The sequence below is a fragment of the Solea solea genome, chromosome 18, assembly GCF_958295425.1.
Source record: "Solea solea chromosome 18, fSolSol10.1, whole genome shotgun sequence".
Lineage (NCBI taxonomy): Eukaryota > Metazoa > Chordata > Actinopteri > Pleuronectiformes > Soleidae > Solea > Solea solea.
The window spans coordinates 2,604,762-2,625,245 of NC_081151.1; the positions used below are offsets into that span (position 1 = coordinate 2,604,762).

Consider the following 20,484-nt stretch of genomic DNA (forward strand, 5'->3'; position numbering starts at 1 on the left):
TCCTATAAAAAAGGTTTTAATTTTGACATAATGACCAGATGACAAGGAACCAGGATTACTAAATACAAATTATATAGCAGTCCAATGGAGATTGGCTCGGTGTAAGAGTGTCAACATAAAATTGCATATCGATTCATTTGGAAAAATTAAAGCATACTCCATAGATCAGACTGGTTTAGTTTTAAAACAAGATTATTTCAAAGTCAGGAGAAAAAAAAACAGCAGGTTAGACATTGCCAAATGACTCGATTAATTAACAATGTGGGACAAGACATTCAGTTAGAGCCTTTTAAGAGCACACAGCTGTGTCACTGGTTCCACTAATCAAAGGCAGTAACAGTGTGTTCCTGTATGTTGGGTTTTTCTCTACACTTTGTAACGTCAGTGGTTCATGCACATCAGAGACAATCGCTGCACATGCAAGTCTAGTGTAGGCTGTGGAATTTATCTGAAACCTGCCCCAACTCTAACCTGTGAGCTGCAACAATTTCCCTGCTCAACAATTTCAAACAGACAACAGACTTCTTAACTGTTAAGTTACACAAGCTGACAAAACAAGCTCTGAATGCAACACACTCTTCAGAATGTACCAAACCAGTATAAAGAAAACAAAAAAAGACTTAAGGATTAACAATTTGTACATTCTAAAGCTGAACCAGGTTGATGACAAACATCAAGTGAGAGGGAAATTCTTAAGTGAGAAAGCCACTTGGTTCAAGGACATCTGTTATGGAGACAACTGAGCCTTCCTCATGGATCGCAGGGCTTTCTCTCTTAGGTGCTTCTCTAGGTCGTCCAAGCTGTCATCTACTTCACTCTCTGATTCCTAAAAGAACACCTCAAATTAGCCACCTGGACACAAATAACAATGAAGGTGCATGGCAAACAAAAATATGTGTAAAAATGTACCAATTTTAAAAATTAAAAAAAAGTCTTTACATTTTTTGTTTACCTTTCTTGAGTCGCCATCCTCCTCCACAACCTGGTTCTCTTGTCCATCTCCAGCACCAGTGGCACCAGTCTTCTCCTTCTTATGCTTCTTGTGTTTCTTCTCTTTCTTGTGCTTCTTGTGCTTCTTTTCCTTCTTCTTTTTCTTTTTCTTTCCACTGCCATCAATGTCAGAATTCTGCAATACAACAGAACTTTATGAGCAAGACAGAAAGGATGACAGACGTGCAACAACATAACATGATATTGAGACCATTACAGTTGTAGTCATACAAAGATAAAATACCTTGCTTGGAGACTGACTGCCAGAAACACTGCGGGCCTTTTTAGCTGCTGGTGGGGAACCACTGGCAGAGTGAGCTGGTGAGGGGGAGGCAGATTTTGCAACTGGACGCTTCTGAGCTGCTGGTTGAGGGGAAACAGATCTAGATCTGGAAGATGCTCTTCTCATGGGCTGGGGACTTGGAGAGGATCTGTGGAGAAGAAACCAGAGACATCAGTGGACATTCAAAAAAAGTCCAAAAAACCCCCCAAAAAACTAGAAAATGAGAGTCAGATAAATGCTGGCTACTTATTTACCTCTGGTTGCTACGTGGCTCTGGGGTGCGTGACACTCTGCGGATGGGTTTGCCACTGTGTGAAGGGGACTGTTGTCTTCTATGGTTAGATGGGGATGTGCTAGAGGTTTCAAAACGACCCTGGGGACTGGGGGAACTCCTGACAGCGCGACCACGGTTTACAGGGGATGGGGACATGCGGTGTGCTTCTGCAGCAGGAGATCGTGTATCCCTGCTTTGCCAGCCTGACGGTAACATGGGACTCCTCCTGTGTCTGGGTGGCGATGAGCGTGGAGGTGAACGTCTCCTGTGAGGAGGAGAACTTCTGCGCTTGGGAGACCTGGAGGAATGTCGCTTGGCAACTGGGGAGGAGCGCTTTGCAGGTGAGCTGGACAACTTCCTCCTCTGTGGAGGCAAAGGTGAGGGGCTGTAGCGACGCTGGATAGGGGGCGAATATCGTCTGGGAGATGGAGATCGTCGGCGAGGAGGTGGGGAAGGAGACCTGGGCAAGCACCAAATGCAATTGTAAAAAACTTTTCCTTCGTAAATGTATATTAGTGATATAAAAAACATGTTCATACCTGCGTCTAGGAGGAGAGGGGGATCTGCGGCGTCGTGGGGGAGAAGGGGTGCGACGTCTGCGCCCAGGAGATGGAGAACGCCTTTTCCTGTTGGAGAACAAACACAATGAATATTTAAAAAGAACATAATTTGCACAACATAATGAACTTGGTTTTAAAAGTTAAATCATTCAGACAGTGTGCAAATACTATGGTGCCCAACCTTGGAGATTGATCCCTGTGTCGCCTCCTTGGGGAAGGTGTGCGGCTTCTTCTCCTCCTGACTTCACCGTTTCTGGCTCCGGGCCCCGCTGCAGGCCTCTTGGGGGCTTCATCTTCTGAGGAGGAAGACCCTGTATCTGAAACCAGAAGGAGAGCAAGGGCATCAGAAAGTGCTCCATTATAGTCGTCACTGTATGCCGTGAGGAAAAGACACCAAGGTTGGGTTGTTAGGACACAGCTTCAAAAGTCCATGAGACGATGGGAGCAAGATGACATGGACAGAGACTTGGTTAGAGAGAGGGGTCGGGTATGGGAGAGGAAAGAACGGGGATAAAAACGCTTTTAACCTGAAGACGACTGTCGATTCTGCCTGCGATACTGACGTCGCTGCTGCACCGAATCTGCTGTTGCCCCTTTTTCATTTTTATCCTCTTCTGAAATGTAGAGCATTGAGTGTCCCATCAGTGTTAACCAAACCAGTGACAGAATGCCATGGAAAAGTTGCAAATAATACAAAAAACAGACCCATTTTATTGGTTTCAATATTGCGTAGTGCAATATATGACCTATATCCCTTGTATAGGTACAGATTTAATGTTCCCTGTTTCAATTGAGACAGAATTATCACATCAAATTGCCCCAGCTTATTAAATTGGAGGTTAATACTGTTGTAATTTACTCAACTTTCTACTCATCTCATTTACTACGTCATGACAATATTCTCTTTTGAGGTTTTTGAGGGGTTCAAACCTCTGGAAATGCCTATATATGGTTTTTTTTTCTGCACAGAGATCTCCAAAGATTTGATTTGTGTATTTTGCAATGGGACAATTTTTGAAGGTTCTCAGTCTCCCTTTCCTCCGTTCTGAATAAGCCCCTTGGATGACAGGTGAGCCTAAGTCCATATCTACACTGAGGATAATGTAAATGTTTGCATTATGCTTATCCCTCTAAAAACAGGGCAAACCAAAGAGGCAAAAAAAAAGTGTCAATTAAGTCAAGCAGAGGTGGGTAGGAACTCCATTATGAGTGGTCATCTCAGTGAGCCATACAGTGAAAGGCCATTTTTGTTCTTTAAGCAGACAATTCATCTCTTACCTGACTCAGACCTGTCAGAATGTCTAGGCTTAAAAGGAGAATCACTCCTTCCTCCTGCTGCTGCTTTCTGTTTTAAACCTGAAAAACAGGGCACCAAGAAATTAGTATACAAAAATAATAATCTAAGCACCACAATGAGCCATGGAGATGGAGTAGTCACATGTCAGTATAACACAAATATGCAATAAATATGGCGAATGGGTAATTGATTAAAGGAGTAGTACCCAATCTGGGTGGGGACGCTGAACCCCGTCCTCTTCTCGCCCTGGGAGACGGCGACCGTCTGTCTTTCACTGCGGGGCTAACTGAGGCATCTCGATGATGTAGCGGTTTTCGGGGTGGTGTGTTTGATAGTCGTTTCACAGCTTTCTTAGCTGAGCCAGAGCCTGAGGAGCTGCTGCCAGAGGATGAAGCAGAGCGAGAGCGCCTCCTGTAAGACGAGCACATTTGATTTACAAAAAAAAACCCCAGAAAGATAGCATAGAGGATAGAAACCTAGCAGTAATATCCCCCAGAAAAAAAGCCACCCGTGCCCACTATCATACTGACCTGCGAGGTGGGGAGCGTCTGGGTCTGTGTCTGGAGTTGGTGGGACCACGTCGAGGGGGACTCCTGCGGCGAGGAGACATCCTCCTCCTGGGACTTGGTCTTCTACGAGGGGAGTAAGATCTGACCAGGTAGAGGAGGAAGGTGAATTGAGAATGTTTTAGAATGATACTTTCTTACAATTGTCGACTGGAAGATGTTGTCGGAGAAGAATCTCAGAATTTACCGAGAACGAGAACGTCGTCTGCGAGAACGGGAATGAGAACGGGATCGGTGATGAGGTCTTTCCCTCCTGCTTTCCTTCTCCCTTTCTCGAGACCGGGGCCTTTCTTCTTTCTTTTGTGTTTTCTCTGGAGTGGGTTCTTTGACCTCTGTGACTTGCTGTGAGTCTGCTTTCACCACCTCCACAACTATGTCACTAAAGACCAGAGATAAAGTTTTAAATATTACCTGTGCATTTAATATTATTAATCTAAAAACAGAACTGTACTGCACTATACAACCAATTGTACTACACAGCAATTAAAATGCTAAAATCCTAACATAAAGGAAAGGAAAACATCTTTATTGTCATTATACAACTGGTATTGCACAACAAAATGTCGAGGTCAGATGGAGGGTTGATCAGAGCCGCTGCGAATGAGCGCGCTGCCACAAGGGACCAACCTAACCGAATGTAACTAGCAATCTAACATGTTGTTTTGATGGTGGGAGGAAAGAGGAGAATTTTCTTTCTTTTAAGGAAATACTCAACACACCAGGTGGAAGAAGCTTCTTGAACCACTGGTTCAGGCAGGGCCTGTCCTGATGTATCGGGTTCCACGATTGGCTCCACAGGTTTCGTGGGCAGCTGCATCAGCGGTGGCGGTGGTGAACTGCCACCAACTGGACTGGGTTTGCGCCTTGGGGAGCGAGACGGGCTGCGTTTCCTTTCACGCTTCACCGGCGACCTTCGTCGTGGGGATGGCGACCTTGTCTTTCGTCTTAACAGAGAAGAACCACAAAAGAATATGTTACCACCTACTGTAGTAATAATAAATCCAGCAGCTGTGCAGTGATGCATTTTTGTTTCTTACCTTCTTGGACTTTTTGACTGAGCTCTCTCTCTGGTGTCCTTTTCCTTCTTATCCTCATCCATCTTCTTAAGAGAAGCTAGCTTCTCCTGTTCAATCTACAAAACAAAAAGGAACCATGAGGGGTGGATCACAGCATCACATTGACAAACAAATCTACACAACAGTGTTCATAGTTCCCTGTGGCATCAAACACAGAGCTCACTTTTGTCTCGCTCTCTTAAATATAGTTTTGTCTCATCCATTTTTTTTTTTTTTTTAGTTCACACTAGACGACTACACAAAGTGCTGTTCTGTCAAGTGTTTTAATGTCTGTTCCTCACCTGTCTCTGTTTAATTTCCTCTTTCTTCTGTTCCAGAAAAGCAGAGGGGATGCCAGCAATGTTCTCCTGGGCACTCAACAGCAGGGGCCACAGGTCCCTCATGAACTCCCGGGCATTCTTTCCGTCCAGAAAACCTGTCAGGTTGATCTGCATCATCTTGCTATCCGGGTGCTGCAACACACACACGAAGGGGGGAGAGAAAAGACCATATATGGATTGAAATAATGTAGGGCACAAATCAATTGGAGGCAGGATCCCACAAATGAGATTTCCTACCACTTTCCTATACCTGTGACTATGTAGCTAACCGTACTTTCAACATATTATATACTAACAAGAATACTTGGGTCCTGAGTCCAATTCAAAACTTAATAAATAAGTAAATAAATAAATAAAGTGATTGACTTAAACACATACTCACAAACTCATCAAACTGAGAATGCAAGCTATCTAAGGGAAGTCTAGTGATAGAAAAACTGCATGCAACCCTGCTGTTCTGATTTACTTCCCATATAATTTATCTATCATAGCTCTACCATATCAATAGACATGTTCAAATATTTGATTTTCTCTGTGCTGTCCCCACTACTATGTCCCGACCCACCCATTGTTATCCAGTCTCCCCACAGTCTACACTTCTGGAGTTAAACAAATAGCCACAATACAGAGTGCTTTAAAACCCAACAGTGCAAATACAGTTCCGGTGTCTTCAGTGAGTCCCGTGGGATCAGTGGGCACGGAGCTCCCTTGGCTTGCTTCCGCCTCCCTACTGCTTGAGACTCAACCACCTTGAGCTTAATGTTATATCATTTATCTAAATTGCAAGAGACGAACAAGCAATAATGAGTACACAGTTACACAAAAAATGTTTTCTTTCAACAACTGATTATGAGAATTACTGGGAGTTCGTAATCTAAATTTAATAGACCATAATGCAAAAGTAACCTTTAAAACTTAGCTTCAACAGTCATCAAAAGCCATAGCAAGCAAAAGGTAACTCATCTCATTTTTAATGTGAAATGCTGATGTATATTTGCACATGTATATTTATTTACTTTTAGCATCTCAGCAGAGTTTTAAAAGGGTAAATAAAACTTTGCTATAAATACATAATAAATGGAACTAATATTATTCTAATGGGGACACTATGTAAATTTCCCTCCATGGAACTTTCCCCCCCAAACACCCTAAATTATTAAATATATCAGTGGGGTAGTAAGTCTTCTGTCTGTCTGAAACATCAACATCAGTGAGCCTGAGCATTACAGCTCTACTGACAAGAAATTTATTACAAAGCTGGAAAGCATTGTTCTTTACAACTGAAGATCCAATTTGTTTTATATGTGACCACTTGCAACAGTGATGTTGTCTGTAGTCAGAGGTGTAAACAGAATAACAGTGACCTCCAGTGGTATAAACTCTGTTTGATACAGCGGTGCAGCGACACCTTCACATCACTGTTGTTTGGTTAAAAGTGGAAAATGGGACATGGGAGTGGTCACTGTTCTGGCCACTCCCAACAGTAGCTACCCAAGACTTGAAACTTTCATCCAAACAATGCATTTCAGCTTGGCTTTAAGAAACTCTTAATATGACTCTGTAAGACAATAAACAGGATTAGTTTGTCTAAACAATGGGCTGAGACACATTGTAATACCTTTCCTGTTTCCAGTATATAATGCCAGTTACATATAAAGGGATCTGGTAAGTTAAATGAATAATCATCATATACCAGCGGAGAATGTGATTATGGCATTGCTTAGTTGTGTCTTTCACTGACATGATATAGATGACCCTGCATACAACTCACCTCAAACCACACACTGCATCATGAAGGGAGAGTTGGGCTCAGTGACTTTGGGCTCAGGAGAGAGCTAATTAGGTGTTGGTGCTATACTTCTGATGCAAGGTATAACATCCATATTGGTTCAGGCCTTTTAAATCATAAATCACATCATCATTAGAAGACTGCTAAATAAAGGCACTTTGTCACATAACAGCAAAACATGGTTATGTCATCATATTAGTTTGATACCAATTGTTACTCTACCCATTCACTTTCAATTTGACAAAGATGTGCAATTATTATATGCCTTATTATTTGCAAAGCAATACCCTCAAATGTATGACAGCTCTGAAACAAACAAAGAAAACACAAGCAGTGATGTTACCTTTTCCTCAAGCTGGTTAAATATGAACTCTATGACGACATCGTCCTCAAACCCCAGAATCCCGGTCACCCGTTGAGTAATCCAAGGTTTGATGACTTCCAGGTTCACTTTGGTCATGTCCACCTAAGGGCAACACAAGCAACACAAGAGTGAAGACCATCAATGATTGAATTAACTGACAGCAGTATGTGGTTTGATGAAATCAAAAAACAAAACCCTACAGGCAGCTGGAAAATCACAACTCTCACTTGTATTCACACAATTAAGGCAACAATCAGCTTAACTAGGGATGTGACCATATTGCAAATTACACAGTATCACAAGAACCAAGTGTCTTGTAACAATTGTGGACATGTGGCAATATCAAACGTGTTCCTGGCAAAAACTGTACTTTTAATTCAGCTGCAGTGGAGCAGAGTGGAGGGAAGTGAGTGGGTGTGTGAGTGGAGGGAATCCTTTGCACTCTGCTCATTGCTTCTGCAGATCTAGTACAGCAGAAATGTTGGTGGTCAAGGAAAAGGTAGCATGCAGGAGAGAGAGAGTTCAAGATTCTGAAACAATGGATGCACTAGCTGCATTTAAATCTGACCTGTGGAAGGATAAAAGGTAATGGACAAACAATACACTGTGGCAACCTGAACAGGGAGAAGCCAAAACAAGAAAACAAACAAAATGCTGACAGTGATCATAACCAATGACCTACATGTCAGAAAATGAAGTTTAGTGAAATAAGTGGCTACCTGGATATCATCAAACTGAAAAAATTGAGAAGTTCTACAGGAAAAGGTCATTTTTTAAAAAGCCTTTCACAGGCCAGACGACTCTAAAGGAAGTATTTGCAAACATAAATCCCCAATCCAGAGTGAGACCTAAAGAGATCTCAATACACATTGATAAATTGTATTTTAAACCTAATGTTTGACCTTTTAAGTGGATTGTTTTGGCCTTGGATATGAACACAAAAAAACATTGGATGTTTCCATTTCAATTGTAACATAAGTATTAATGAAATGTTATTAATATGGGTGATCACAAACCTTCTTGTCCAGACATTCTGCAAATTTCAGCTGCTTGAGCAGTTTCTTGTGCTTGTTGCTGAAACGGTTGTCTTGCTCCGCACTTGTGCCCTGAAAAACAATCGACAAACAGATCAGTCAGCTTGTTATTAAGCTTAACGCCGTCCTGTCTAACACACATGTCACCGCATGCTTCAACCATGGTACTTGACATATAACCAACACCAAGTACGACAGTTCAGTGACTGATTGTGCCAACATGTGTGTCGTAATGTTAAGCGTTCAAATAGTGGGTGAAGACAAGCTCAGGTGATCAAATTATCGTGTTAAATTCACGCCGCCACACTGAGCCAAATGATACGGATACCTGTTAGCTATCGAGAGTCAAGCTAACAACTAGCTTGCTTAATCCTACACGATGAAGGCTAACATGCTAACATTAGCCAATGCATGTTTTATCCGTAACATGATAGTGTAGCCAGAATAGGCTTATGTTAAAAGTAATATACAATACACGTTAATGACCGTGTATACTCGCTACCGGGAGCGAATTAATGGTCGTGACGAGCGTACAGACTCAGAAACGACGCACCGCCCGGGCGCCATCTTTAGCTACAGCTAATCAGCCATAGCTAGCTAGATTGGCTCGTCTAATGCCTGGTCGTGTGCCATTTTGCTAGCTCATGTTGAAATGTTATAGTGCTTAATCAACACATAATAGCTCACGAATATATCAGAGCAAATGTGCACGTTAAGATATGTGCTCCCATACTATGAAAATGCACAATTTAACCACGACCATTGACGGAGCCCTAGACTGTGATCAGATGATAGACGAAGCCCTGACCGTGACGTCCCTGGCTGCATGGATCTCCTGGCCACAAATCACCACATCAATGTTCTAAACAAACAATATAACCCCAAATGCGACTTAACACCAACATATTTAGGAAGACACAAATCAGTGTAAATATCTTACGCGGAAGAATCCCGCGTCCATTATCGGAGAAAATGAATAAACGCCGCTGCTGAGAAAGACGTGTGTGACGAGCCGGATGGAGATTGCGCCTCTGGAGGAGTAAACCGGTACTACATCTGATGGAATGGCAGCAGAGAGGGAGGGGGGATTATTTTATGTCATCATCTATGATAAAACATTTACAATTTCTAAGAAAATTAGTCCTGCCAAAGTGGGTGTGGTCTGACTGTGTGTTCCTTTATATTTAGAGCAATCATGATGCCTTTGATCTGTGTGTGTACTCTTTCCTGTCCTTGATCTGCCCTCAATTCAAAGCTCCAGAAAAGGCTAAATACTCCCAAAAGTATAAAAATCAGAAGATAAGAAATACAGAATAACCTCGGAAGTTTTGACATTTGTCGGAATCAGCTGCAAAATGTAGGATTAGTAGGCAACCAAACAATAAAATCACAATTACCAGGATTTGTGTAACGACTGGCATTTAAATGTTTCTTGTTTAAAATTATTTTTGTTTTTGAAATGTTTGTAGTAAAGAAGAACTATTAGATTGGGTAAATTGTAAAATACTCAATAAGTACACTCAGGAGACCCCATAATCAATATTTTTGTACATATTGATATCATTGATATATGATATCAATGGTGGAGTGGCTCAGTGGTTAAGACCCTGTGTGCAAAGACTTCATGGTCGCAAGTTCAACTCCACCCTTGGCAGGTTGTGCTCAAGTCGCTTTGGATAAAAGTGTCTACTAAATGACATGTAATGTAATGATAATCACTACTCATTAAACAACATTTGTCTTATTTGAACTACACTACAGTGTAATCAACATTACATAAAGCATTGTTTGTTACTTATATTTATTTATTGCCAAAATCAAAAAAAAGTACAGGCTTTCTGATAGATGTAACAGCAATGTCAGTTTGTGCATAGAAAGTGTGTGATTTTTCATTTGATTCACAAAGATTATTTTAATATTGTCCATTTAAAACCACTCAGAGTTATGGAATCATAGAGTACAATAGGTTTCATTACCTTAGAACTGGTGCATATTTTTATTAAGCATTGTAACAGACTGTGTTGCCCGTGCATGTGGTAAATGTGACGTTATGTTTACACCATGGTAACAATTACAGACGGCAAAGATGATGAGAAGGTTTAACAGTATATTATTCCCTGAAAAAGACTGACTGGCATGTGCATGCTCGTGTGCATGTGAATCCATTACTTTGTAAACAATCCTTGGCTCATTGCGGTGATGTTCCAGAGTAACATAGAATAGTGGTTGACGGTGTCTGCGACAGAAGTAACAGATGGTGTATTATTGGTTGGTCTGGGGTAAACCATCACTCAGGTTTTTGCTAGCTGACTGGCAAGCCCTCGTTGGTCCTCTTGTGTCGAATGGAGTGCAACATGTTTATCACCATCTCTTCAATCCCGAAGGTTGGTGCCCAGCCCCAGTCTCTCTGGGCATTGGTGTCATCAAACCTCACGGGCCAGCTGTCGGCTGCAAAACAAATCATTTCAAAATAAAATAACATTTCAAAATAAGACAGTAGAGATATCACAGTCTACATCAAGCCATTGTATTTTTTCTGGGAATGTCTCTCATGTCAGGTGGACTCCAAGTTCATACCGATGGTCTGGCGGACAGTATCTGGGTTGTAGGTGACTTTGAACTGGGGCAGATGCTTGCAAATTTCTTGTGCCAACTCCTCTGGCGTGAAACTCATGGCAGCGATGTTATAGGTACGCAGGGACAGCTGACACTGGGGGGCCTGCATGAACTCAATGGTGGCACGGTGGCAGTCAGAGATATGCATCATAGGAAGACGGGTGTCGGGCCGCAAGTAGCACTCATGGCGGCCAGTGCTGACAGCATCGTGGAAGATTTGAATTGCATAGTCTGTAAAGACAGAGTGCTTATTCCATCACATCCAGCTGATTGCACTATGTATACATTGTACAGATGTTATTTAATACCTGTTGTTCCTCCTCCAGGATTTGTTGTGGCTGATATCACACCTGGGTAACGTAGGCAGCGGAAGTCCAGGGCATATTTATGATGAAGATACTAAAGAAACAATGACATACCAGAACCATTTGGGTTTACTGTATGCAGTCATGTCATCACAGGTGTATCTGTTAAAATAACCATACCTCCCCCATCAGTTCCCCGTGCACTTTTGACACGCCGTAAATTGTTTGCGGTCTCTGGATACAGAGGTCTGGGGCTGGGTCTCGAGGAGAAGAGGGACCAAACGCACCGATGGTGCTGGGAACAAAGAGGCGCAGACAGTTCTCCAGGGCCAAGTCCAGCACATTATGAAGGCCTAGACGCACAACACGACAAACACTCAGCACGGAGAAGAGGTGGCACGTGGAAATGCTGGGTGCAATCAAGCAAACCTGAGATGTTGATCTTGCGCGCCAACGCCACATTAGCCTCGCCCACAACGCTCAGCAGGGCGCTGTAGTGGATCAGCCAAGTGATCCGATTATTTACAATCAGCTCTCGGAGATTCTTGTAGTCCAGCACGTCAGCGTACACAAATGGACCTGATGGGAGAAGAGGGGGGAGGTGGGAAGATCATATAAGTATGGGAATTGCGGAAAAATATAAATGTGTAAAAGCTTTATCCTCCTCATGAGGGAGGATAAAGGCAGTGCTGGTGCCAATCGCCAGTCCATCACAGGCCACATAGAGACAAACCCTAACCCATCCATAAAATCCTTAAAACTTACCAACTTTGGTTGAATTTGCTTAATTAATTTCTGTGATAACAGTTTAAATTGTCTCTTATTTCAGCCAGAAAGTCATACGCCTTGAAATAGATTTAGCTTACCATCGCTGACAACATGAGGGGGAGGCTTCTTGATGTCCGACAGGATCACGTTCTCTTTTCCGTACTGTTTCCTAGACAATAATACAGATATGACATCAAACATCAAACGGTTGCAAACTTTAACGTCTTTTAAAGTATTTTCCAAAGATCTCACCTCAGTAACTGTGCGAGCCCCACACCTAACTGCCCGAGGCCACCTGTACAGACAGACGTTAGGAGCTTGGTATGAAAATAACATCAGTGTTTTGGTTGCACCATGCTGAAGTTGCCTGTGCCAAAAGCTTTATCGTGGCACAAAAAGAGACAGCAGCCTATTCTTCTCCCCACGGTCACTCATTGGTTCTTTTTTGATCACTAGCACTGTCTGCACGCACTCTATTGTGATGCGTCAAAACGGGGTCCTGGTGCTGGTGCACGGTGAAAACAACTCCAAAACAAAGAGCGGACATGTCTATAGTATTCCACTGATACCACAAGGACATGAATCCTTTTTTTAAAATGATAATATATCACCACAAATCATTTTATCTGAAACATAGGATGCGTTTGGAAGTGCCACTCGCTGAAAATGTGTCTTTGAGCAAGGCATTTTGCAAATATTTTAACCAAAGGAAGCCAAACAGACTCAGTGTTAATACATGTGATACAGTGGCTGAAGACAGAATCACCTGTGATGAGGATGCGAGGGTTTTCACGACGGGGTAGTGGGCTGTAGGTGTCCACGCTGTTCCACTTGCTCAACTGTCTGTGCGAAGAATTGAGGCCGCGACGGGACAAACTCCACGTCGTCCTTCTGACAGAACCTTGGCAAAACAGGCCCAGCAAAGCCTCCGTGCCCACACAGAGCCTCACACCCAGCAGCATCTCTACTGCAGTTCTTCAGAAACGTTAAACAGAACTAAAATCACTCTCTATTCTATCATACAATGACATAAGTGTGCAGACACAGACTTATTTTATACAAGATGTAAAAGAAATAGATTACCTGAGTGCTGACAAAATCGGACGACCTTTGATCCAACACCAGCAGATCCCAAACTATTCCACTAAACTAAATTACAAAACATCATTTAGAGCATTTAAATGTTAGTGAGTGATTAACATCCACAAAGTCAATGATGTATGAAGTCACAGTGGCCTATGTGGTTCTTGTCCGCTTGGCTCTTGACTGAACAGGACTACAGTCTCCAGTGTGTGAAGCTGTGCGTGTGTGCAATCATGCTGACTTGCTGTGTACAGGGATTTGTATTGTGGACGGTGTTTAGCTGAGATTAATAGGACAAAGGGGCAAAGGGGGGGGGGGGGGGGTCCATTCGTTTGGTCCTCAATCTTTTGATGGTGTTTATGAATGACTATATGTAAGAAAATAATAAACCCAGTTGAGTTATGCAAAAACAGATGATGTTTCTCTGTAATTAAACTAAAAAGCCTCAAACGACACATTTTTGCTTTCTTAAATCAAGTTTTATGAAAGAATAAAAAATTGTTTACATAAAATCACCGGCTGGTCGTCAAGATTCCTGACATTTACACATTCGTCCTCATTCAACATGCTCAACACGTTGACACTGACCATCCATCCATACATATTCTTTCATATTGGAAGGGAGGGTTGTTTCTATCAGCTGAGCACCAGCCTCCCCCACTCAATCACCATGTTTCTAATTTCCTCCTGAGCTTCCTCCAGGTGCCGAGTCTGTTGGGTCCACCTCAGAAAAAAGCCTGTAAATCAGATGTGGGCATGAGTCGGCACCAAGAATCATCGATTCAACGGCAAAATACAAACACCAGGGGAGGGAAACACCAGAAAAAAAGGCTGTAACATTGAATAAGTAGAGGATGAGAAGGGAATGAGACAAGGAGGAGATTGAGGAGATGTGAGAATGAGAAGGGGATGAGACTGGGTAGTGTAGGAGGGAAATGCACTATTTCATTTTGGTCGCCTCAGCATATTTGACTGTTTCTGTTACATCCTGAGTAGACTCATGTTCTGTTTCCTGTTTTATTTTGAAATAATTACCATTGCTTCTTGTTTCAGTGTCTGCTTCCTGTAGCGTTTCCCTCCTCTGTGATTACCTGTCCTGCCCTGATGTGTTGCACCTGTTTATCGTTATCCCTGCACATGTGTCTTTAGCCTGCATGTTTTCTGTGTCAGTAAGCGTTTCCAGTAGCCTTTTGACCTCTTTTGTTGCCTTGTGCTGTTTTGGAAACCTTTTTTTGTTCAGTAAAAGGTGTTTTTCTGTTCAAACAGAGGCTGTTGTCGAGTCGTGCTTTTGAGTCCACATCCAGTGTTTGCTCAGCCTGATAGTTTCAGCTACATGATAACTTTTATGGCCTCCTATAAACCTCCTATGAAACATCAGAGTGTAGAAGGAAGTATAATATTGTGTACTACTCGTTAGACAGTGTGTCTCTTGTTTTTATCATTATTGTGTGTGTATTTGGCACCAAAAATGATTGCTGCTCCCATGATTCCATGCTGCTTCTCGTCAGGACTGAGAGACCCATGGTGGCAGAAATTACTTACAATTGTGACTGAGATACAACTCAACTGTTAACCTAATAATGACCAGAGATACTAAAATATAACATCAGGTTTCAATCCATTTCAATCCAAGCTTACCTTTCCACAGCTGCAGGGACTGAGGGTGGACCGAGGGCCAGATTGCCAGCTCAGTGTGCTCGTACAGAGGGTTGGAGTAAATCTCTCTCTCCTTAGGTCTCAACAGGGCCTGGAACAAACAGTGAGTCTTCTTCTTCACTTCTAGTAAACACCTGAGGTAAAGAGAAAGACAGGACGAAGCAGGGACGCTGGGTAAAGCAGGCAAATGCCAAACTTCTCAATGTCACGGAGACAGGACGTAGCACTGACCTCTCCTGATCGCTGTTGCAAAGGAAGGTGCCGTAGTCAGAGGCGTAGGCCTCGGTCGCCAGCCTCAGGAGCAGCGTCTCAGAGAATCCCAGAGCCAGAGGGAACTGACGCCACAGCTGCCACACACAGTCCAGCAGCAGCAGGAAGACCGGCGACTCCTGCTGGAGACGAGTGTGGGAGTAGGCCGAATGGGCACACCGCTGCTGGAACGGGTGTCCCGCCTGAGACACACAATATAAACACAAACAAATGTGTTATTTTTGTCATTTATTTACGGCACACGTCAACATTTATTCCAAACAGGACACACACCTGCACCCACTCCCTCTCCAGAAGAGCCAGGAAGCCCTCCATGGTGCGGCAGCACGGGTCCATGATGAGTTGGGCCAGAGTGCTGATGAGCAACGTGGAATCTGTCCCTTCAGAGCCATGAACCAGGACTGAGTGACCGTCCCTGCACAAACACACAAGTAGAGAAACCTTAACACTGCTGTCAGGTGTAAAATGCCTTAGCCTTAGTCTTCCTCCTGTTTGTTTAGGATCGTGTGATATTTTATTGATGCTGTGTAGCATAAATTCAGTCAGGAAGTCTATTCTTTTTACCACATTGGTTGACGTATGTGTGTTTCATCCTGTCTCTGTTGCATGCACACTCTGAAATGTTGCTGTCATTTCCTGGAGCTGACAACCGAGAAAACAGCTGCTTATCATCCTCTGGCGTCTTCTGTCCAGTAGCACAGCAACACATCATCCTTTTCAACCTATATTCTTGCTGTTGTCGTCAGACATATGATGTTTATTTTCCTTCTTTAATCCATAACACACAGCAGCCACCTCCACATCACCACCCAGTCTGTGTGGTATCTTCATATCTATCATTTTTTCCCCTCTAAATCATCTAAGAACCATCTCATCACTAATGCCTGCACTCTTTTGGACTCTTTCTGGAACAGGACTTGGTGATATGGTAAAAAAAACATTATCATAAAATGTTTTCAAATGACCAACAATATCATGATAATATCAGATAATTAAAGACTGAGTTTTGCATGTATAGAAGAAAATAGAATGTCCTCTTAGATAAGAATATTAAGCGTCCTCATAAAGATCGGTTCTGATACTTGAATGCAGATTTTAGCCTTGTGTAAAGACAGTGAGAACAGATGTATGTTGTGTGCTGTGAGCTCGTACCTCTCCACACACTCTGCCAGCAGGCCAGCGGTTGACAGAGCGGTTTGGACGTGCGACAGCCACTTTGAATTCTCCAGCTTACTGAGCCAACGGTCCATATTATGGGATTCATCGCCACAGGCCTCGACCAGCTTAATCAGACTCTCCTGCAGGGCTTTACCTCTGTTTCACACACACACACGGGTCACAGAGGTTAATTTGGTCATTCGGCTCAATATCATTAAAAAGGGGGAATCTGCTAACACACACCTTTCCATCTGTCTGTGCAGTCGCTTCCAGTTATTGTAGCACGACTTGGACTCAAAGCCTCCGCCTGTCATGCGGGCCTGCTGAGCCTGCTGACTCGAGCGTGTGTCGATAATGTAACCTTTGTCTGAGGTGTCGATCACAGCCTGGAGGAGGAGCTCATCTTCTCTGCAGCGCTTCCTGTTGGCTCCTGTCAGTGGCTGACTGCTGCGCATGATGACCTGAAAATGCATAGTTTTGTTAGAAAACGGTTAGTTGTCCTAGACCAACTAGGTTTGCAGGAAACTCCAGAATTCAGAGACTTCACTTGGACTTGAACCTTTTGACTTGAAAAGACTTACTACTTTCCCCCAGAACCCAAAGATTAAAAGTATGTCATTAAGGAGCGCTCTGTATCTTTCATTGTGTATATGTGTTTGTCTATTAGTGATGAGTGGATCTTTATACTCTAAAATCGATTAATAAAATCACAATATTGATGCGTTTGATACTTCAGTCATTTGAGGTAAAGTATATCATTAATAGGAACACAGTGGAAAGTTAATAAACTATTGAGATCTTGTCTAAATGATACGCGGTTGGTAGGAACTACTTTTTCTTCCACTTGGGCAAGTGCATAATGGATAAAAAATAACATTGTATCTATAAAATTATTATTTATAATCAGTCTAATTTGCGGTTAAAAACTGTTAAATTAATGTTTTTAAATGAAGTGTATGATTGTGTCCTCTGTTTGTTTTTATATAAATAAATAAATAAATAAATAAATACTTTTTCTTAAAATGTACACATGTAAAAGTGTATTTGCATAAAGTATCTTATCGGTATCGCGATACCAGCCTGAATTTGACTCAGTATCGGATTGAAAAGGAAATCGGTGGTATCGAACGTTACTATCGTCTGTGCGTGTTCTACGTCCAATCAAATGAGCTGTTTTGATTCGACAGCATCCATCCAATCAAATTGCAGGACAACCAACGAACAGGAAGTGTCAAACAACGCGCCGCCGGTTAGCTAAAATTATAGCGAAGACAGTTTCGTTCGAGTATAAAAAAAAAACTACGAGGTATTTAACAAAAAAATAATAATTACAGTATGAAAAACATGCGGGTAGAGGATTACAGACGCAGCTAAACAACTTCCGACTGCGTTCGACATTTGAAGTCGCACAAAGAAGAACGGTAAGTTATGAATGAAAGCTAACGTTACTAAGCTAAGTAACTTAGCTGTGAGGCTGTAAACTCACTGTTCTCTGTACTGGGGCTGCGTTGTGTGTGCGTCTGCCCTCATAAAACCACATTTCATAAATCACCAATTATTCCTTAAACGCAAAATAAGTTTTACAATATACATGATAACGTAATGTTTACCACACGCGCGCACACACACACACACACACTATGAGATGAGGTAAATACAGGACAGGACAGAAACTGCTATGAAACGAGTTAAAATGCAATTATATGCCATAGAAATACAATGTTAGCACTTTTGTACAAATAATTACTGTTTTCAAATGTCTATTCTTTAAAGGAGTTTTTTTTAAATGAAGAATATTCTTGCAAAATATGAGTTGAATGTTAAAAAATGACTGGTTAGTAGTACAATTAGGAAGTGCAAGGTCAGCACCTTTTTTTTCTGCAATTTCAATTGCTCTTGTTATAATAAATATATATGTAAATAAGAGGATAAGGATGTAGTTGGACACACACATGCTGCAGGAGAGCATCGTACCACGCCGTTCTTTTGGTGGTAGTAGCACAGCACCGGGAAGCGTCCTCCCTGTCTGAACTTGGCCACTTTGACCAGCATGTCATCGTTCACATCCTTAGGAACGATGACAGCTGTGGTGTAGCTGGGACACACTGAGTATTCTCTGTTCACACTGCTCAGTCTCCAGCTGTCATGCTGCAAACAGAGGAGAGAGAGAGAGAGAAATAACAAACATTTCATTTGGTCACATTGGTCACTGTAGATAGATCATTTAAAACTGCATTTGACATATGTCTTTAATCAAATGTTATGGTTCACAAAGCAGACAAAGCCCCGTCCGTTTCCTCTGAAGTCAACCTGATGACAAGTACAGATATCTTCCATGTTCAGGGGAATAGTGTGCCTACAGAACACACGGAACAATGTTCCGCCCCTCACCGTGGCAACGCGCTAATCCCAGAGGAAGATGCCTCTTGCTTAAACATGAATTCAAGCTGTGTGCAGCACTCTAGAGTTAAGGGGAAAACAAATGAAAGCTAAGCAACAGGGATATCCTGAATGTCGACCCCCTGCATTCATGCTTTCCTGTAATTTTCCCATCATGTGGGTGTGGGTGGTGACCATTGTTGTTTAAAGGTTATGAGTGAGCATGTGTGCATGTTCTCATACAGAGTTTTATGTTACTTACGAGCTCCTTCGTGTGACTGAAATACTTCTCAGGGGATGAGAGACCCCAGGGTTCCTGCAGGCTGAGATCAGGGGGTCTGTAAAAGAACGGATACGTCTCAGACACGCGGTCCAGACACGACAGGGTCTGCAGGGAGTGAGAGGGAGGTTATTGTAAGACATTGAAATAGAGATTGTTATCAGATTTTCAAGCAGGCATGACGGAGAAGAGGACGCGTGAGGCGTGATGTACACAGAGAAATAATGTGATTATCTACAGTATTATTATACCTCAATAGAGTGTGCGATGTTGAGACACTGCTCCATGCCTGGGATGTCGAGCTGGAGCACTCGCAAATCTTTACACTTGAGGGTTAATGTCCCTGAGGATCCAGATATCCTACACACACACACACACACAAACCATTATGAATCTCAGAATACAGTGGAAATAGAAGCATACGTCCAGAAAGTTGGACTTGCAGCTAAATATCAAGCCATCAGCTTTGACGAGGCCGCGCAGCAACAGACTGATAATAGCAAGCAACTCACAACATGAGCGTGTGTGTGTGTGTGTGTCTGTGAGAGAGAGTTGCTGCAATCTTGTTGGCAAATTTCCTTCTGCAGCACTGAAAGCAGCACAGAGAATAAAAAAAGAAACTGGAGGAGCGGCAACACAAATGTTGTCCAACCTTTCACTGCGGCCTGAGAAGGGGCCGGAATAGCCCCAGAGATTTTCCACACTGGTTAAAAAGATTTGAGGAATAATGTCATTAAAAAGTGTGGGGAATCATTCACATGTGGCACTGGTTAGTTATTGTCCGTGCAGATGTTTGTCATCTCCAGAGGGAACAAGAGAAAGATTCATGAAGTCATTCAAATTAGATGATAAGATGCAGTGATGCTCAGTTCCTGACCCGCCTCACCTTTTCTCAGTGGCATCTATGTTTCTGAGGAGCAGCAGAACCTGACGACCGCTCCCCTCCTCTCTCTCCGAGAAGAGCAGGTGGTGGCCGGTGACGCACAGGGTGCCTCTGCTCGGTGGGTGCAGGGGCTGCCGCAGCACCACGTTCTCCACGTTGGCTGTCTTGATGTGCTCAGAAAACTCCATCAGAATTGACGAAAAAACGATAAGAGCAACCCTCAGCTCCTGGACGTTTCACGCACTCACACACACATGTAGAACTGCTCCCCTTCTCCAGATCACTTCCTCGCCTCTTTCTCGCTCACAATGAAATGAAAGCAGCAAGCCTCCTGCTCTGTCTACACCTCTGTAGTTTAGCTTTCTGTTTGTTTGACGATAAAGGAGCTAAAAATAGGTTGTGTGAACACGGGAAGCCACATTATTGAGCTACACCTCCTCAAACACAGGTGACAGCAGCAGCAGCAGCAGCAGCAGAGAGGCAGAGAGGCAGAGAACAACAAAAAGAAACCCAAACTGTGTCTTGGGTTGACC

General features: G+C 42.8%; 3 protein-coding genes across 10 annotated transcripts; all 3 read right to left on the minus strand.

Moving 5' to 3' along the window:
- Window positions 1-9,650, minus strand: srrm1 (serine/arginine repetitive matrix 1). Of its 7 annotated transcripts, none has more exons than XM_058615430.1 (17): window positions 9,494-9,650; window positions 8,536-8,625; window positions 7,499-7,621; window positions 5,328-5,498; window positions 5,008-5,102; window positions 4,690-4,914; window positions 4,158-4,349; window positions 3,935-4,054; window positions 3,610-3,815; window positions 3,386-3,463; window positions 2,635-2,718; window positions 2,289-2,424; window positions 2,087-2,173; window positions 1,528-2,007; window positions 1,235-1,421; window positions 953-1,126; window positions 1-826 (listed from the first exon to the last, which is right to left on the minus strand). In XM_058615430.1, the coding sequence occupies exons 1-17, from the start codon at window positions 9,512-9,514 to the stop codon at window positions 728-730; spliced, it is 2,568 nt and encodes an 855-aa protein (XP_058471413.1). In that variant the 5' UTR covers window positions 9,515-9,650; the 3' UTR covers window positions 1-727. The 7 variants fall into 7 exon arrangements, with proteins under 7 accessions (XP_058471413.1, XP_058471412.1, XP_058471414.1 ...); XM_058615429.1 differs by having other exon boundaries at window positions 2,635-2,721; XM_058615431.1 differs by having other exon boundaries at window positions 1-852; window positions 2,635-2,721.
- A 709-nt stretch (window positions 9,651-10,359) lies between these two features.
- On the minus strand, window positions 10,360-13,620 carry tdh2 (L-threonine dehydrogenase 2). The gene is made up of 9 exons (XM_058615173.1): window positions 13,326-13,620; window positions 13,009-13,217; window positions 12,495-12,537; window positions 12,341-12,411; window positions 11,904-12,053; window positions 11,655-11,827; window positions 11,478-11,568; window positions 11,131-11,400; window positions 10,360-11,001 (listed from the first exon to the last, which is right to left on the minus strand). The coding sequence occupies exons 2-9, from the start codon at window positions 13,202-13,204 to the stop codon at window positions 10,856-10,858; spliced, it is 1,140 nt and encodes a 379-aa protein (XP_058471156.1). The 5' UTR covers window positions 13,205-13,217; window positions 13,326-13,620; the 3' UTR covers window positions 10,360-10,855.
- Window positions 13,621-13,674: 54 nt separating this feature from the next.
- On the minus strand, window positions 13,675-20,438 carry zgc:154055 (uncharacterized protein LOC556036 homolog). Of its 2 annotated transcripts, XM_058615168.1 has the most exons (11): window positions 19,955-20,438; window positions 19,721-19,771; window positions 19,320-19,428; window positions 19,051-19,176; window positions 18,384-18,557; window positions 16,653-16,870; window positions 16,404-16,565; window positions 15,525-15,666; window positions 15,213-15,433; window positions 14,964-15,115; window positions 13,675-14,062 (listed from the first exon to the last, which is right to left on the minus strand). In XM_058615168.1, the coding sequence occupies exons 1-11, from the start codon at window positions 20,137-20,139 to the stop codon at window positions 13,962-13,964; spliced, it is 1,641 nt and encodes a 546-aa protein (XP_058471151.1). In that variant the 5' UTR covers window positions 20,140-20,438; the 3' UTR covers window positions 13,675-13,961. The 2 variants fall into 2 exon arrangements, with proteins under 2 accessions (XP_058471151.1, XP_058471152.1); XM_058615169.1 differs by lacking the exon at window positions 19,721-19,771 and having other exon boundaries at window positions 13,678-14,062.
- Window positions 20,439-20,484: the final 46 nt, after the last annotated feature.

Bases quoted from the DNA above. Each gene is read 5' to 3' on its own strand.
- srrm1 (XM_058615429.1), bottom strand. From the start codon at position 9,514: ATGGACGCGGGATTCTTCCGC. The intron at 5,103-5,327 runs GTGAGGAACAGA...TTTGTTTTGTAG, and splicing joins AGGAAATTAAACAGAGACAG to ATTGAACAGGAGAAGCTAGC. The intron at 3,816-3,934 runs GTCAGTATGATA...CTCGTCTTACAG, and splicing joins AGACGCTCCCCACCTCGCAG to GAGGCGCTCTCGCTCTGCTT.
- tdh2 (XM_058615173.1), bottom strand. From the start codon at position 13,204: ATGCTGCTGGGTGTGAGGCTCTGTGTGGGCACGGAGGCTTTGCTGGGC. The intron at 12,412-12,494 runs GTGAGATCTTTG...ATTATTGTCTAG, and splicing joins GGGCTCGCACAGTTACTGAG to GAAACAGTACGGAAAAGAGA. The intron at 11,569-11,654 runs GTATGGTTATTT...TTGTTTCTTTAG, and splicing joins ACGGGGAACTGATGGGGGAG to TATCTTCATCATAAATATGC.
- zgc:154055 (XM_058615168.1), bottom strand. From the start codon at position 20,139: ATGGAGTTTTCTGAGCACATCAAGACAGCCAACGTGGAGAACGTGGTG. The intron at 19,772-19,954 runs GTGAGGCGGGTC...CTTTTTAACCAG, and splicing joins ATAGATGCCACTGAGAAAAG to TGTGGAAAATCTCTGGGGCT. The intron at 15,667-16,403 runs GTACGAGCTCAC...GTGTTTGTGCAG, and splicing joins CTGGCAGAGTGTGTGGAGAG to GGACGGTCACTCAGTCCTGG.